At 41.5% G+C, this 17,048-nt stretch overlaps 1 protein-coding gene across 8 annotated transcripts in view; it reads right to left on the minus strand.

The window, feature by feature from the left end:
- Positions 1 to 17,048, minus strand: part of ADGRG2 (adhesion G protein-coupled receptor G2) — a 134,097-nt gene that overhangs the window by 78,905 nt on the left and 38,144 nt on the right. For all 8 annotated transcript variants that reach the window (XM_055376709.2, XM_055376706.2, XM_055376707.2 and 5 more), the window contains exons 2-3: positions 15,102 to 15,146; positions 1,164 to 1,279 (exon numbers count right to left, since the gene is read on the minus strand). In XM_055376709.2, coding sequence (XP_055232684.1) covers positions 1,164 to 1,278 — 115 coding nt within the window. In that variant the 5' untranslated portion in view covers position 1,279; positions 15,102 to 15,146. The remainder of the gene's footprint in view (positions 1 to 1,163; positions 1,280 to 15,101; positions 15,147 to 17,048) is intronic.

The raw sequence follows: 17,048 nt of genomic DNA on the forward strand, positions 1-17,048 counted from the left end.
AGGAGAAAGTCTTCATGATATTGGATTTGGCAATGATTTCTTTGATATAACACCAAAGCATAGACAACAAAAGTAAAAATAAATAGACTACATAAAATTAAAAGAATTTATGCATGAAATGATACTATTAAGAAAGTGGAAGAAACACCCCACAGAATGGGAGAAAATATTTGTAAGTTATATATCTGATAAGGGATTAATATCCAGAATACACAAAGAACTTCAAAACTCAACACCAACAAAAACAACCCAATAATTCAAAACTGAGCAAAGGACTTGAATAGACACTTCTCCAAAGAAGATATACAAGTGGCCAATAAGCACATGAAAAGATGCTCAATATCACTAATCATTAAGAAAATGCAAATCAAAGCCACAATAAGATACCACTTCACACCCACTGCCAAAACAACAGGAAAATACAAGCATTGTCAAGAATGGGAGACACTGGAATTCTTGTGCCTTGCTTGTAGGAATGTAAAAGGATATAGCCACTGTGGAAAACAGCTTATCAGTTTCTCAAGATGTTCAACACAGGGTTATATGATCCAGCAATTCCCTCCTAGGTATATACCCCAAAGAAATGAAAGCAGGAACTCAAATAGTGATTTGTACACCCATGTTCATAGCAGCATTATTCACAACAGCCAAAAGGGGGAGATGACCCAAATGCTCATCAATGGATGAATGAATAGACAAAATGGGTCAATGCATACAGTGAAACAATAGCTGTTAAAAAGAATGAAATTCTGATACATGCTGCAACATGGGTGAACCTTGAAAACATCCTAAGTGAAATAAGCCAGGCACAAAAGGACAAATATTGTATGATTCCACTTATCTAAGGTACTTGCAATAAGCAAATACATAGAAAGAAAAGGAACAGAGGTTACCAGGAAGGGGTGGGGGGGAAGGAAATTGGGAGTTATTGTTTAATGGATATAGAGTTTCTATTTGGGATGATGAAAACGTTTTAGAAATGGATAGCAGTGACAGTTACACAAAACTGTGAATGTACTTAATGCCAATGAACTGTATACTTAAAAATGGTTAAAATGATAAATATTATGTTATTTTACCACAGTAAAAAAATCCTAAATAACAAAAAAATACACACATACAGATAAACAGAAAAAAAAAATGAAGAAAAACAGACACATTACCTTCCAGGGATGTTACCAGAACGACATGAAGACAAATGATGACAAGGAATATCTTGAACGTCAGTAAAACTTCAGTTCTGCCAACATGGCCACACTGCCTGACAGAGAAAACCATCCTGGAATAAAGTAAGGAGAAGACAGATCATCACAGCTGCCATAATCACAACACAGCAATACCTCAAAGGTCATTCCTCAACCAAGGCAACCTGTGATCCTGTGCACTTCAAATTGCTATGGTTCCAGAGAATCAGAAACGCCAGTTGGGCACTGGTGACAACAAGCAAAACCCATGTTTATTATGGGAGGGTTGCCCAGTAGGATGTTATACTTAGAAGCAAGGTAGTCCATGTGGATTTATGGAAAACATCAACACATGCAAAATAACAAGAGAAGGAAAAAAAACACAAAATGTTACATCATTATTACCATTACACAGAATCTTTTCAATAATTATCCTTCTCTATGTCATTTTTCCTTAAAAAAATTTTTTTTTAAAGAGATAGGGTCTCGCTATGTAGCCCAGGCTGGAGTGCAATGGCTGTTCACAGGTGTGATCATAGTATACTGTGGCTTCAAGCAATCCTCCTGCCTCAGGCAGCACCACTGTGCCCAGCTCCTATTCATGTTTTTTTTTGTTTGTTTTTTGTTTTTTTTGAGATGGAGTTTTGCTCTTGTATGTTTTATACTGTAAAAGGATAAGTGATATGGACAGGAGGCAGGGAAATATTGGGTAGAAGAGTGTGGCCCTAGACAAGGGCCACACCCTCAAGCCTGGACCCGCAGCCCAAAGTGAGAACATGCATTCTCATTTCCCTGCCCGAATGTTGCCTTTTCCAAAACCACCCTGGCCTGCCCTGCCCCCAAATCCTGTACCCATAAAAATCCCAGGCCCCACTGGCAGAGTGGCAGAGGAGAGAAGAGAAGTAGCCGGACCTTGGAGAGGAGCAGCTTGACTTCAGAGGGATGGCTTGACAGTGGGACTTTGGAGGAGTTCAGCCGCAGATGGCCGAACTCCAGGGGAAGACCACCTTCCCACTCCAACCCCTTTCCAGCTACCCATCCCACTGAGAGCCACTTTCATCAGCAATAAAATCCTCTGCATTCACCACCCTCCAATTTGTTCTTACAACTTCATTACTCATGGATGCCAGACAAAGACCTTGGTGCAGGTGCAAGAGGCTGTCACATTGACCCTCCACTGAACTGTTTAACACTTACACTGTCCAAGGATGGCAATGCTAAAAGAATGTGCTATAACACATGCCCTCTGGGGCTCGGGGGTCGCGGGCAACCTGTAGACGCTGCTGTGGGCCTGCACAGAGTCCTGCTCTTGCTGGTTGCCCAGAAGCACTCAACCTGGCCTCTGTACCCACTCACCTGCGTGCTCCCCCTCCCACGAGGGGTTGAGAGCTGTGGGCTGAGTAAGCGAGCCACTCCTTCATGAGTCCCACAAAGGGGTCAAGGGAACTATCCAGTTTCATCAGTACATTGCATTTCCTTTTTGTTGCATATTATTTTATCATCATTGCTTGCATTTCAGTAGTTTATATCAGAATTGAATTTAAAAGCCTCATTTACCATTCATTCATTTATTCATTCAACAAATATTTATTGAGGGCCAATATGTACCAGATGAGATGTGAGGGCTGAATAGGAGTGAACTAGATGAAATGCACGTGCTGGAGGTGGGGCAGGGGCTAGGGGAGAGTTCAGCACACAGAAAGAATTGCAAATGCTAAGACTGTGTCTGATCCTCTCATGTCTGGGAGTTGGCCAACATTACCCCAAGACGGACAGTCGGCACTAGGAGCGGAGGCTGGCGTGGGGTGCTGAGAAAGGAATCACTCATGGGCACAGGCACAAGCAAGGGGGTGGCGAGAGCCAACCGGGCAGGCTCCCTCTACAAAGCCAGAGGGAAGTGGCTGGGACAAACCAGGCTGTGTGTCCTCAGCTAGCAGAGCTCTCGGCCAAGGGCACTCATGAATCCAGCCACCACTTGCAGCCTCTGCAAGCCCTAGAGTGAGTGTGAATACACAGTGGTGAAGACTAAAGAGCATGAGTTCAAAGGTCCCAACTCGGCCCCATAATATCTGAGTGACTGTGGACAAGTTATTTCCAATGGTCATGTTTCCCCATCTAGCAAACTGAGACAACAGCACCCACCTGATAGTGCTGTTGCGGTGAGTAAACAAGAAATCTTTGCACAGTGGCTGGCACTGTGAATGCACTGTAAATGTTAGCTGCACTCTTCATTCATTCATTCATTCATTCAACAAATATCTATTTTGCACCTAGTATGTGCAGGATCAGGCAGTGCTGGGATTAAGGGGTGGAGGGCATGGAAAGAAAGGGGATATATAAGTCAGTGTTTCTGTCTCAAGGTAAAGCTGGCAATCTTTAAGAATTCTGTAATTGAATACTCATAACCAGCACTAGGAGAGTGATTCTTTCCTTGACCTGACATGATGATGTTTTAGACCAGGAGGTGAATCTTTCTCCTTCAAAAGAGGGCTTGCATATCTTAAATTAATAAATTGTATTATGTATTAATGCTAGAATATGTTAATCAATTACAAAAAGCCTCTAATTTCTCCCTCTTCTTTTAACCTCTCTCTGGGCATAATGGCATGTTATTGATCTTCCCAAAGGAGTCACTCAAATGAGGATGTTAACACAGTTGTGCAAAGATGTATCGATGTCTCTCTGGAGGAAAGATCTAAGTGTCTGCTACAGCTACACAAAACAATCTCAGTGCAGCTCAGAAATATAATGTTTGCCAAGGAAACCAGAGACAAAAGAGTGCTTATTGTACATAATTCCATTCATGAGAAACCGAAGCAGAAAAAACTAATTGATGTGGTGAGAAGTCAGGAGAAGGGTTATCCTTGAAAGGGAGGGAGTTATAACAATATTGGATGTGGGCACAAGGGAGGCTTCTGAGGTACCGAGAATATTCTGTGTGCCAATTACATGGGTGTGTTCAGTTCACGAAATTCACTGAGTTGTACACATATATGTATGCCATAAGTTTCAATAAAAAGTTTAAAAATTAACATTTTTTAAAGTTTTTGAACTCTGTCCCCCCTCCAAAAGCACTGCTTTAAAAAAAAAATGAAGGCATTATTGAGTGAACTACAGTGCCACAGAAAATGCTCTCCTCTACAAATGCCTTAGGCTTGACTGTACCTGAAACTGGTGGAGTTGACTTAGATTTAATTCACAAGTATTTAAGTGTAGCCTGGGGAGACAGTATCAGAGTGGTTTATTTCTGGAAAGGAACTCAGAAATCACCTATCCTCAAACCCTCGTTCTACAGATGAAAGAGGTCCCATCATTGCAAGCTTGTCCAACCCTGGCCCCCGGGTCACATGTGGCCCAGGATGGTTTTGAATGTGGCCCAATACAAATTCGTAAACTTTCTTAAAACATTATGAGTTTTTTTGCAATTTTTTTTTTTTAGCTCATCAGCTATCAATAGTGTTAGTGTATTTTATGTGCGGCCCATGACAATTCTTCTTCCAATGTGGCCCAGAGAAGCCAAAAGATTGGACACCCCTGCAAGTCTAGGGGATGGGTCAAGGTCATTCAGCTATTTGGCAGAACCCTTACTCTTTCTACCAGAACACAATGCCAGCCTCCTGAGACTTTGTCTCCTTATAAGTAAAATGTTTTGAGTCCATCAGGTGAAAGACATCAAGTTCAAAATGTTATTATACAATTTAAGAATGTCTAAAGACTCATTCTTGAGCTTTGCTAACTCGTAGGGCAGGACCTAAGTGGTGTACAAGATATGATCAAAGGTAAATTCGTGTACTCAGTGACTCAGTGTACATACACAGTGAGTGACTACTATGTGCTGTAACTGAGACCTCTAATCAAAATAAACTATGCCTTTTCACTACAGGCAGGATCTACTCAACTTCCAAATGCAGGTAGGAAAGGCCAGAATGAAAGATGACCCCAGCAATCATCTTGAAAAAAAATATAGATCAAGAACTTAATGCAGACTGCTTTCAGTTGTCAGATCTGGAATACGTTTCCTCAAGGCTGAACATATGTTTTTGGAGAAGTTTTATGGTATTTGAAATAATGTAGCTCCTACTGCCTTCTGCATAAACCGAGAATGTCCTATTAGATCATAAAGTCTCTAGGATCACTAATCAAAGGGCAATCTGTGAAGTTTGAAACCTTTAGTCATTGCACATCAAAGCCATTTTTCTCTTTTTCAGCTGGAACATTGATATAGTTTGGATACGTGTCCCCATCCAAATCTCACGTTGAATGTTGGAGGTGTGAGCTGGTGGGAGGTGTTGGATCATGGAGGATCCTTCATGAATAGCTTGGGCCATCCCCTTGGTGATAAGTGAGCCCCAGAAGCAAATGCCACTATGCTTCTTGCACAGCATGCAGAACCAGGAGCCAATTAAACCCCTTTTCTTATAAATGACCCAGTCTCAGGGATTTCTTTACAGCAATGCAAGAACAGCCTAACACAAACATCTATTCATCTTCTGGTGCAATCTGGGTTAGCTCAATGCTATCCAGGTCATCAACAAAGAGGATCTGAATAGCCACTGGTTCTTAGCAAATTTTTAAGGTGCTAAGGATGGCTAGGAAGATAGCAACAATTACAGAGAAAACTATTTGGTAGCATTTAAACAGTGAAATGTAGACCTTGACACTAGATTAAAGATGATCCCCAATTCATCTTTATCCAGGGTCCCCTTTTAGGTTGTGAACTCTGATGTAAATGGCAACCTCCCTCTAGAGTTGTACAGTGCACGAACTACATGACTATATGCCGTGGTGCTCCCACTCTAAAAACTCGTTCTAGAGCTCTTCAATTTCATTAAATAGTATCAGTATCATATTTTTGAAATATATATCATCAGTGCAACCTGTTATGGCAATAAATGATAAATCTGTCTTTAGATATAGAATAATCAAAGAATAATATTAGAAAGGGAGAAATAGCTTGATACCACCATAGGGCAGGTCTGTGTGAGGGTTATTCTCTGTTATCTCTGGTTAACTGGCATACTTTGATTATACCATAGCCACTATGATATAGACAATGATCAATATTTCTGACCTAAGTTATAAGAGGTATGATAATTGTTCCCTAAGTCTTCTAGAAAACTCTATGCTTTTGAGACATTTATACGGAGTCATACATGTTGGCTTACAAGACCACCACAAGGGGAAATGTAAAAAGAGAAGGACTGCAGGGGTTCTCAGTGTGGATAAAGTGAGAACAAAAAGTGAAAAAGCAGTTGATTTGGATTGTTCAATTCTCAAAGAAGTCAGAAAAAGAATCAGGAACCTGGTAAGAAAAGCATAATTAAATTTCTATTTGAACACTGCTCAATGACTTCGATACAGGAAATATCTCAGGGAAAAAAAAAATGTCTTCAGTGTTCCGGGAATATGTTGGGTTAGGTTAGTTAGATCAAACCTTGGGCTGAAGACAATTAAAAATCATGAATAAAATGCTAAAAGCATTTTCTTATTATTATTAATTATTTATTTTTTGAGACAGGGTCTCATTCTGTCACCCAGGCTAGAGTGCAGTGGCATGACCACGGTTCACTGCAGCCTCAACCTCGTGGGCTCAATTGATCCTCCTGCCTCAGCCTCCTGAGTAGCTGAGACTACAGGCATGTACCACCATGCCTGGCTAATTTTTTTATTTTTTGTTGAGATGAAGTTTTACCATGTTGCCTAGGCTGGTATTGAACTCCTGGTCTCAAACTCCTGGGCCTCAGCCTCCCAAAGTGCTGGGATTACAGGAGTGAGCCACCGCACCCAGCGCATTTTCTTTCTTCTTCTTCTTCTTCTTCTTCTTCTTTTTTTTTTTTGTTTGTTTGAGGCGGAGTCTCGCTCTGTCTCCCAAGCTGGAGAGCAGTGGCTTGATCTTGGCTCACTGCAACCTCTGCTTCCCAGGTTCAAGCGATTCTCCTGTCTCAGCCTCCTGAGTAGCTAGGATTACAGGCGCCTGCCACCACACCCGGCTAATTTTTTCTATTTTTAGTAGAGATGGGGTTTCACCATGTTGGCCAGGCTAGTCTCGAACTCCTGACCTCAGTTGATCCACCCGGCTCGGCTTCCCAAAGTGCTGGGATTATAGGCGTGAGCCACCACGCCCAGCTGCGCATTTTCTTAAACATATCAAAGAGCTGGCAAGATAGAAAGGAATTGCCAGGCCAAAGGTGAAACTCAAGCAGGAACCCAGGTAAGTAATGTAAGCAATGAAGCCCACTTATACCTGTGGGTATGGGCCTAATGAGGCAAACCTGAGTTTCAAATACGACATATGAAAGAAAAGTTCAGAGACATGGAGAAAAGAAATACAATGTCTAACATACATTTAAACAAAATTCAAAGAGAGAATCAGTGTTTGGAATGATAATGACTAAGTGTCTCCAAATGGGTGAAAAACACCAATCCTCAGATTTAAGGAGCCCAAAGAATCTCAATCACAAGAAATAAAAAGAGATCTACACCTAGATACATCATAGTGAAAATGAAAAAAAAAAAAACAAAAACAGGAACATCTGAAAAATTGTCAGAAATACAAGACAGATAACCTTCAAAGGAGCAGCTGTTAGGCTGGGCATGCAGTGGCTCATGCCTGTAATCCCAGCACTTTGGGAGGCCGAGGCAGATGGATCACTTGAGGCCAGGAGTTCGAGGTCAGCCTGGCCAACGAGGCGGAACCCCCGTCTCTACCAAAAATATATAGATTAGCCAGGTGTGGTGGCGCCCACCTGTAATCCCAGCAACTCTGGAGGCTGAGGCAGGAGAATCGCTTGAACCTGGGAGGCACAGGTTGCAGTGAGCTGAGGTCACACTACTGCACTCCAGCCTGGGCAACAGAGCAAGACTTCGCCTCAAAAAAAAAAAAAAGAAAGAAAGAAAAAGGCTGTTAAGAAGCCGCTGTTAGACTGACAGCTATCTTCTCAGAAGCAACAATGGAAGCCAGAACCAGTGGAAGTCTATCTGCAGTGTGCCAGAAACAAACTGCCAACTTAGAATTCTGCTCTCAGGGAAAATATCTTTGAAGAATGAGGGCAAGATGAAGATATTTTCAGACAAACAGAAACTGTGATGTTGTTCCCTACCTGCAAATCATTACTGAAATCAATCCTAAAACATGTATTTAGGCAAAAGACATAAGAACTGAGATGAAAGGAGGAATGAGGAACAAAGAAAGTGGTGGGTTTGTGGCCAGGCCCATGGCTAACATTTCTAAGATACAGATCAAGAGTAAAAGAAGGCTTTGCCCTTATTCTTCCCCTAAGGCTTCATTCCAAGCTGTAAGAGGCTTTGTGCACACTCATGTGATCACCACAGCCTGCATACCCCTAACCCCCTCTCCTGCATGCATGTACCCCTTGGTCATCCCTTGGGTCTTGGGGTACGTACACCTGCAGCATGGCTTGCAATGAGGAAGGGGAGTGCCCAGGTCCTGGAAATTGGCACAGAATGTTTGGATTGGGAATTCCAGGGTCGCGGATTCCCAGAGTATGATCTAGAAGCAAGGGTGAGGGGAAGAGGGAGGCAGCTCCGGGTAGGCATGACTTCTTGGTGCCACAGACTTCTTGCCATTTGGAGAAGGGTGGAGCTAGAGAAGGGCCAGAGAGGGGACTCTAAATCACAAGTCACAGGCCAGAGGCCCCAGGTGCCCAGAACTAGGGGTAGTACTCTCTACTGGCAAATCCAAATGAACTTTTACTATATAAAACAGTGCCAGTCATGGTGGCTCACGCCTGTAATCCCAGCACTTTGGGAGGCCGAGATGGGCAGATCACTTGAGGTTAGGAGTTCAAGACCAGCCTGGCCAACATGGTGAAACCCCATCTTTACTAAAAATACAAAAATTAGCCAGATGTGTTGGCTGGCACCTGTAACCCTAGCTTCTTGGGAGGCTGAGGCAGGAGAATTGCTTGAACCCGGGAGGTGGAGGTTGCAGTGAGCCAAGATCGTGCCACTGGACTCCAGCCTGGGTGATAGAGGGAGACTCTGTCTTGAAACAAAACAAAACTACTATATAAAACAATAACATTTTGTAGGGATTAGTGAAACATGATAAAATAAAAACATATGGCAACTACCTCATATATATAAACATAGGAGATAATATATGCATTATATGTAATATAAGTAAGGAGATGATAAAATGAAATTCAAAAATTAAAGTCTTTCAAGGTCCTTGGATTATACTAGAGGAAGCTAAAGGTATTGATTATCTTTACACATTGAAAAGTTGAGTAGACATGTTGTAATTTCTACAACAGGTTGTAATTTCTTTAGTAACTAAACAACAGAAATGGGACATATAACTTCCTAACTAGTGGAGGAGGAAAACAGTTTTTAACATATTCAGTCAGTCTGAAAAAAGGCAAGAAAGAGGAGAAACAGCAACAAAGAATGGTTAGGAAAAATAGAAAGTAATAAAGATTTAAAAACAAATGCAGGCCGGTGCAGTGGCTCACGCCTGTAATCCCAACACTTCGGGAGGCCGAAGCGGGTGGATCACCTGAGGTCAGGAATTCGAGACCAGCCTGATCAACATGATGAAACTCTGTCTCTACTAAAAAAAAAAAAAAAAAAAATTAGCCAGGTATGGTGTCAGGTGCCTGTAATCCCAGCTACTTGGGAGGCTGAGGCAGGAGAATTGCTAGAACCCAGGAGGCAGAGGTTGCAGTGAGCCGAGACTGCGCCACTACACTCCAGCCTGGGCAACAAGAGTGAAACTCTATTTCAAAAAAAAAAAAAATGCAGATCAATGATTCATGAAATATAAATGGACTCAATGATTCCATTAAAAGGCAAAGATTATCAGGCTGAAAAAAATACAAACTCCAATTATATGCTATTTACAAGGACACAAATAGAACCTAATGATTCAGAAAGTTTGAAAGTAAAGAGATGGAAAAGATATGCTATGCCCACACTAATTAAAAGAAAATTAATATGTTTATACTAATATCAGACAAATTATACTTTAAAGCAAAATACTTTACCTAGAAATAAAACCGTTCATTCATAAAAGATTCAATTCTGAATTGAAGACTGAAGAAATTTACATGTGAATGCAACTACTATAGCCTCAAAATACACCAAACAGCATTGACAGAATATAAGGAGAAATAGAACAAATCCACAATCATAATGAGAGATCTCTATCAGCAATTGGTAAAAATTAAATAAGAAAGTCATTAAGGATATAGAATATTTGAATCACACATTTAACCAACAACATGAGGACCATATCTAGAAGCCCCCATTCAACAACTGCAGCGTGCATAATCTTTTCAAGTGCACATGGAATGTCTGTGAAAACCATCCAGACCAACAGAAAAGTCTCAAAAGCTTTTTAAACAATTGGAAAACAGGAAAGCAGCATGTTCTTTGACCACAACACAATTAAGGTGTAATAACAAAAAGTTAGATGTGTTATTTAACAAATAACCCATGGGTCAAAGAAGTCACAATGTTTATTAGAAAATATTCGCCAGGCGTGGTGGCTCACACCTGTAATCCCAGCACTTTGGGAGGCCAAGGCAGAAGGATCACCTGAGCCCAGGAGTTCGAGCCCAGCCTGGGCAACAAAGTGGGAACCCCCCCATCTCTACAAAAAAAATCAAAAAATTAGCCGGGCATGGTGGTATGCGCCTGTGGTCCCAGCTGCATGGGAGTCTGAGGCAAGAGGATCGCTTGAGGCAAGGAGGTAGAGGCTGTAGTGAACCATGATTACGCCAATGCACTGCAGCCTGGGCAACAGAGCGAGACCTTGTCTCAAAAACAAAAAAGATAAAAGAAAAAAGAAAATATTCGACTTGATCAATAAGAAAAACACCGTATATAAAACACATAGGATACAGCTAAAGATAGAGTGAAAATTATATTTTAAACATACAAATTAGAAAAAGAGAAAGGCTTAAAATTAATGAATTAAGGTTCTTAAGAAGTGTGAAAAAGTACAGCAAAATGAACCCAAAGAAGAAGAAGGAAGGTAATAAAAAAAAAAGCATATAATAAAAACAGAAAAAAGACATAAAGATTAACAAAGCCAACGTTGCTCTTTGAAAAGACAATTCTGGCAAAATCGAGAGACAGAGGGAGGGGAGGGAAAAGGGGGAGAAAAAGAGAGAGGCAGGGAGTGAGGAAGTAGCTAATAAGAGGTATGGAAAAAGCAACACACCTGTAAATGCTATAAACATAATAAATATAAAAGGCTCTTAGCAAAAACTGTCTTCAATAATTTTGAAACTCTAGATAGAAAGGGACAAATTTCTAGAAAAAAATACCAATTACCAAGAAGGAATCAAGTGGAAATGGTAAACATGAATAGTAGGTATAACCATTAAAAGTCTCAAAACTTGTCCCACAAAGAAAACTCCAGGCCCAGATGGCTTCACTGATGATTCTATCAAATATTTAAGGAATAAGAGTTTCAATCGCACAGAAACTCAAGAAAAAGAGCACATCTGAACTCACTTTTCCAAGGCTATCATAACCCCGATGCCAAAACCAGACAAGGAAAGTCCTTAGATTTTTACCCATTATATAAATCAAATGAGACTGTTTTCAGATTTCTCCAAAATGCTCACAGAAATGTCTAGAAGCAATTTCAAATCTTGTAAATTGAGGTAGTTTGAATAAATATTGGACAAAAGGAACTATTCTGAACTTCAGCAACAAAATTTTTTGAAGATAAGGTCACCAAGAACTAAAGCCGGTATTACCGTAGTAAGAGAAACAACATCCCATATGCCAAAAACAACCATGTCCTAAAGATGACAGAAACTAGGTTAACTGGTAAGTGCTGAATAGGAACTCTAAAACAGCAGCCTTGTATGTTGTTTGTCAGAGCACAAAGTAAAGCCAATGCTGAGCCATACGGCATCATTGCAGTGTGAAACTTACACATCTCTAGAATCAAATGGAAGGAAATGATTTGGTCTTTACAGTGCAAAAATGATTTTCTTAATAAGCAGTAAGTGCTTTCTGATGCAGAAAAAGGAAGCTTTATTCAATAAAACAAATGAATCAATATCAGACATGCAAGATTAGAACTAAATTGTGCGCTTAATGTAAACATACACTCACCAAACCTGGTGAGGGGTGTTCCGTTTTTTTGTTTGGTTTGTTTTTTGTTTTTTTTTTTTGAGATGGAGTTTTGCTCTTGTCACCCAGGCTGGAATGCAATGGCGTGATCTCGGCTCACCGCAACCTCCACCTCCCGGTTCAAGCAATTCTTCTGCCTCAGCCTCCTAAGTAGCTGGGATTACAGGCGCCTGCCACCACACCTGGCTAATTTTTGTATTTTTAGTAGAGACAGGGTTTCACCCAGTTGGCCAGGCTGGTCTCGAACTCCTGACCTCAGATGACCCACCTGCCTCGGCCTCCCAAAGTGCTGGGATTCTAGACGTGAGCCACCGCGCCCGGCTGAGGGGTGTTCTGTTTTTTGGCTCCCTTGCTCATCTCCAAATTTCTCCACTCTCTCATACCTGCGATCTACCATACTCTTGATTAGCCATGTGTGAATTATCCAACGCAAGGTGAAAGCCTACTTCATCTCTCTCCCCTCATTCTTCAGGGTCTGCCCCCAATGCTTGCAGTATGTTTAACACACAATAATGAGCAGAATAGCATAGGATTCGGGAGCATGCATGGTAGAGCCATCTGTCTGCCTTCACATCTAAGCTCCACCACTTACAGCGTAAACTTGGGCTGTTCCTTAACCTCTCTGGAGTTTAAATTCTTCATCTAAAGACGTGGAAGTAATGCTAAGACCTATTTCACAGGGTTCTGTGGGGATTAAATGAGGTAATGTAATGAGTCTTAGTGTAGTCAAGAAGTGTTAGCTATGATTACAAGCATAATTAGAAGACAAGTTTTTGGTTTTTTTATTGTTTTTTGGTTGTTGCTGTTGTTTGCTTGTTTTTTTGTGACAGGGTCTTGCTCTGTCACCCAGGCTGGAGTGCAGTGGTACAATCTCGGCTCGCTGCAACCTCCTCCTCCCAGGCTCAAGCGATCCTCCTGCCTCAGGCTCCTGAATAGCTGGGACTATAGGCACACGCCACCATACTCAGCTAAAGAAGATAAGTTTATAATACACTCCAGTCCAAAATATAAACAGATTTTGGAATTATTTCCAAAATAATTGACATTCATTCATCTAGTTGACGAATGTTTATTGAAGTTCTATTACAAGCAAGATTCTATGCCAGGGACTCGAGATACCGCAAAAAACAAGGCAGATATCTTTCCTGCCCTCGATAGCTTAATAGCCACTACTCAGATTCATTGGTCATTGGCATGGCCAAATAAATAGTGATTTTTTTTAAAACAACAAACAAAAGATACTTTCTCTTCATGGTCCATCAGACTCGACTTTGCCTAAAAACAAAAACAAGGAAGCAGAACACAATAGCCTCTCCTATATAGGCTTGATCTCCACCTCACCCCCACACCCACAGCAGGCACTCGACAAAGATTTTTTCATTGATTTGGTCCAGAATCTACTGCTGCAAAATAATTCTATCAATATGTAGAGGAGAGAAATAAGAGGCTCTTCTTAAAAGCCTCCTGGGGCATTGATCTGCACTGCAGGGCTGGTGCAGGGATAGGGCAAAAGCACATGGTTAGCGGTCATCTAGGAAACCATGCTGGAGAGGAAGTGAGGGACTCAGGAAACCAACCCCGCCTCACCCACCAGGGCCCACCCCTCGCCAGGATTCTGTGCCCTTCCTTGGTTTTGTCATCACACCATGCCAATTCCTGCTTCAGGTCCCAGCTGGGCCATTTACTGGCTGTGTGACCCTGCTCAGGTGTTATAACCTTATTTATAGCAATAACTTACTAGTATCTATTATAATAACAATGTGTTATTTATCATGTAAGTTATAATGGGATCATTCTAATTTGTATTCATTATGATAGATATTTACACTGTTTACAAAATTTTGATAATTTATGTCAATGAATTCCCAGAAATACCACTATTTATGAGTCTCAAAAGAAATAGGCTGGGTACAGTGGCTCAGGCCTGTAATCCCAGCACTTTGGGAGGCTGAAGCAGGAGGATGGATTGAGGCCAGGAGTTTGAGACCTGTCTGGCAGCATAGGGAGATCCCGTCTCTACAAAAAATAAAAAATTAGCCAGGCATGGTTGCATGCACCTGTGGTCCCAGTTACTCAGGAGGCTGAGGTGGGAGGATCACTTGAGCCTGGGAGGTCAAAACTGCAGTGAGCTGTGACTGCGCCACTGCGCTCCAACCTGGGTGACAGAGGGAGACCCTGTCTCAAAAAAAAAAGAAAAGAAAAGAAAGAAAGAAAGAAAGGAAAGAAAAGAAAAAAGAAAGAAATAGGAAGCGTGAAAGTAGCGGCTTCAGAATTTCTATCTAGAAGAGGGTCATGGGCAGAAATCTGGTTGGAAGGATCCTTTGACAGCTGCATTTGCACAGCACTTAGGTCAGAGAGAGAACAAACACTTCCTTGGTCCATTTCAAAACATGACAAAAGCTGTTAGAGCCAAGGGACACACGTCCAGGGAGCACGAAAGGGGAAAACAGTGAAACAGAATCCCAAATAATTCCACGTAAATGATCATTCTCTTTCCCCAGCTTTGACCGCACCATGTAACTTCAAAATCGGTACCCATTTCTGAACGCCCATTCAAAAGCAATTGGGTTATCAAGAAGAAACAGGTCAACAATAGAATCCCCAAGGAAAAGAAAGTATCTGAAGAAAAGAGAGCTCCAAGTGGGAGTGAGGAGTTAAAAACAAAACAAAACAAACAAAAAAGAATAAAGTTGGTATGGGGATGGGAATTTGCAATGCAGGAGGGAAAATAGGAAAGAAAAAAAAACCCAAGCTAACATGTTCTTCATTTCTACAACATTATCTCACAGAAATAGCATTACTCACCTGACCGCGAGTTCAGAAAAAAAGGTGGAGAACCTCTGTGCACACCTGAAAATGAAAAATAAAAAAAAAAAGCAAAATTAGACCAATGGAAAGTGGACTTTCTTGACAGCATAATACTTCAATACTGCAGTGAGCTCATCAGCCGACGCCCCCTGGGCTCCCTACTGCACGTCACAGCTTGAACTTGGCAGTGGAGTTACAGAAAAAATGGATGTAAACCCTGCTCTTGAGGAACTTATATATAAACTGGAAGCACAAGCCCAAAGCCAGTTTGGGGACTGATCTTGTTAATGTGTTTTGTTTTGTTTTGTTTTGAGATGGAGTCTCGCTCTGTCACCCAGGCTGGAGTGCAGTGGCATGATCTCGGCTCACTGCAGCCTCCACCTCCCAGGTTCAAGCAATTCTCCGGCCTCAGCCTCCTGAGCAGCTGGTATTACAGGCACACGCTACCACACCTGGCTAATTTTTTTTTTTTTTTTTTGTATTTTCAGTAGAGACAGGGTTTCACCATGTTGGCCAGGCTGGTCTCAAACTCCTGACTTCAGGTGATCTGCCCACCTCAGCCTCCCAAAGTGCTGGGATTATAGGTGTGAGCCACCACACCCAGCCTTGTTAATGTTTTTGTGGCATGAATTACTGTTCAGTTGAAGCCTTCATTAACAACATCATAGGGCACTGGACAATGAAGTGATTGGACCAGACCTGGGGTGGGGTGGTCCCTTCTAGAGACCCTGCTTGGTTAGACATTTCTTCATGTGTTTGTGACTTCACTTCCCTAGAACCTAAACTCCTTGATATCAAGGATTGGGGCATTTACGTCTCTTGTGCCAGAGGCAGAATTGTTTCTCCACTAAAAGGCTAACTCTTAGTTAATTACTAAGTTTGGCTCAGAGTTGAAAGGGGAACATGGGGGTATTTGCAATGATATGAGGGAAAACTCAGATGCACGCTGGGGAAAGAATGGGGTATTCACCCAAGGCAGAGAGCATTGCTGACAACCTGACTTGTATCTTTTAGAATATTCCAACATGCCTTACTTCTGAACCAAAACATTGGTCCAGCTATTAGCTTGAAGATGACAGTCGCTTCACGTAATGGTATCTTCTCATGTGAAATAGGACATAATGACTTTCAAATGAAGATCTGTGATAAGAAACGATCTCTAAGGTCATCTTGGAACCAACTGACCTACTGACAGACTGTTATAATAGCAGTTCAGTGCCCAGCAATCCCATTACTGGGTATATACCCAAAGGAATAGAAATCATTTTATTATAAAGATACATGCACACATATGTTCATTGCAGCACTATTCACAATAGCAAAGACATGGAATCCACCTAAATGCCCATCAATGATAGACTGGATAAAGAAAATGTGGCACATATACACCATGGAATACTATGCAGCCATAAAAAGGAATGAGATCATGTCCTTTGCAGGGACATGGATGGAGCTGGAAGCTATTATCCTCAGCAAACTAATGCAGGAACAGAAAACCAAACACCACATATTCTCACTTATAAGTGGAAGGTGACACACTTATAAGTGTGTCCATGTGAACACACAGACACATGGAGGGGAACAACATACACTGGGGCCTGTCGGGGAGGGGGTGGGTAGAGAATCAGGAAGAATAGCTAATGCATGCTGGGCTTAATACCTAGGTAATGGGTTGACAGGTATAGCAAATCACCATGGCACACATTTACCTGTGTAACAAACCTGCACATCCTGCACATGTACCCCAGAACTTGAAATAAAAGACAAAACTGAAGGCCAACCATGTTGTCCTGTCCTACGACAAACAATTGCGAACACATGTCCCAATGCTGAATGTGGACTAAATGTAGGATTAACAACTGAAAAACATTTCAATAATCAAAGAAAGAAAGAAATCTATTGTGACTTGAGTATCGAAAGAAGTTCATTTAACATTTGTGAAAA

The sequence above is a fragment of the Gorilla gorilla genome, chromosome X (assembly GCF_029281585.2).
Source record: "Gorilla gorilla gorilla isolate KB3781 chromosome X, NHGRI_mGorGor1-v2.1_pri, whole genome shotgun sequence".
Lineage (NCBI taxonomy): Eukaryota > Metazoa > Chordata > Mammalia > Primates > Hominidae > Gorilla > Gorilla gorilla.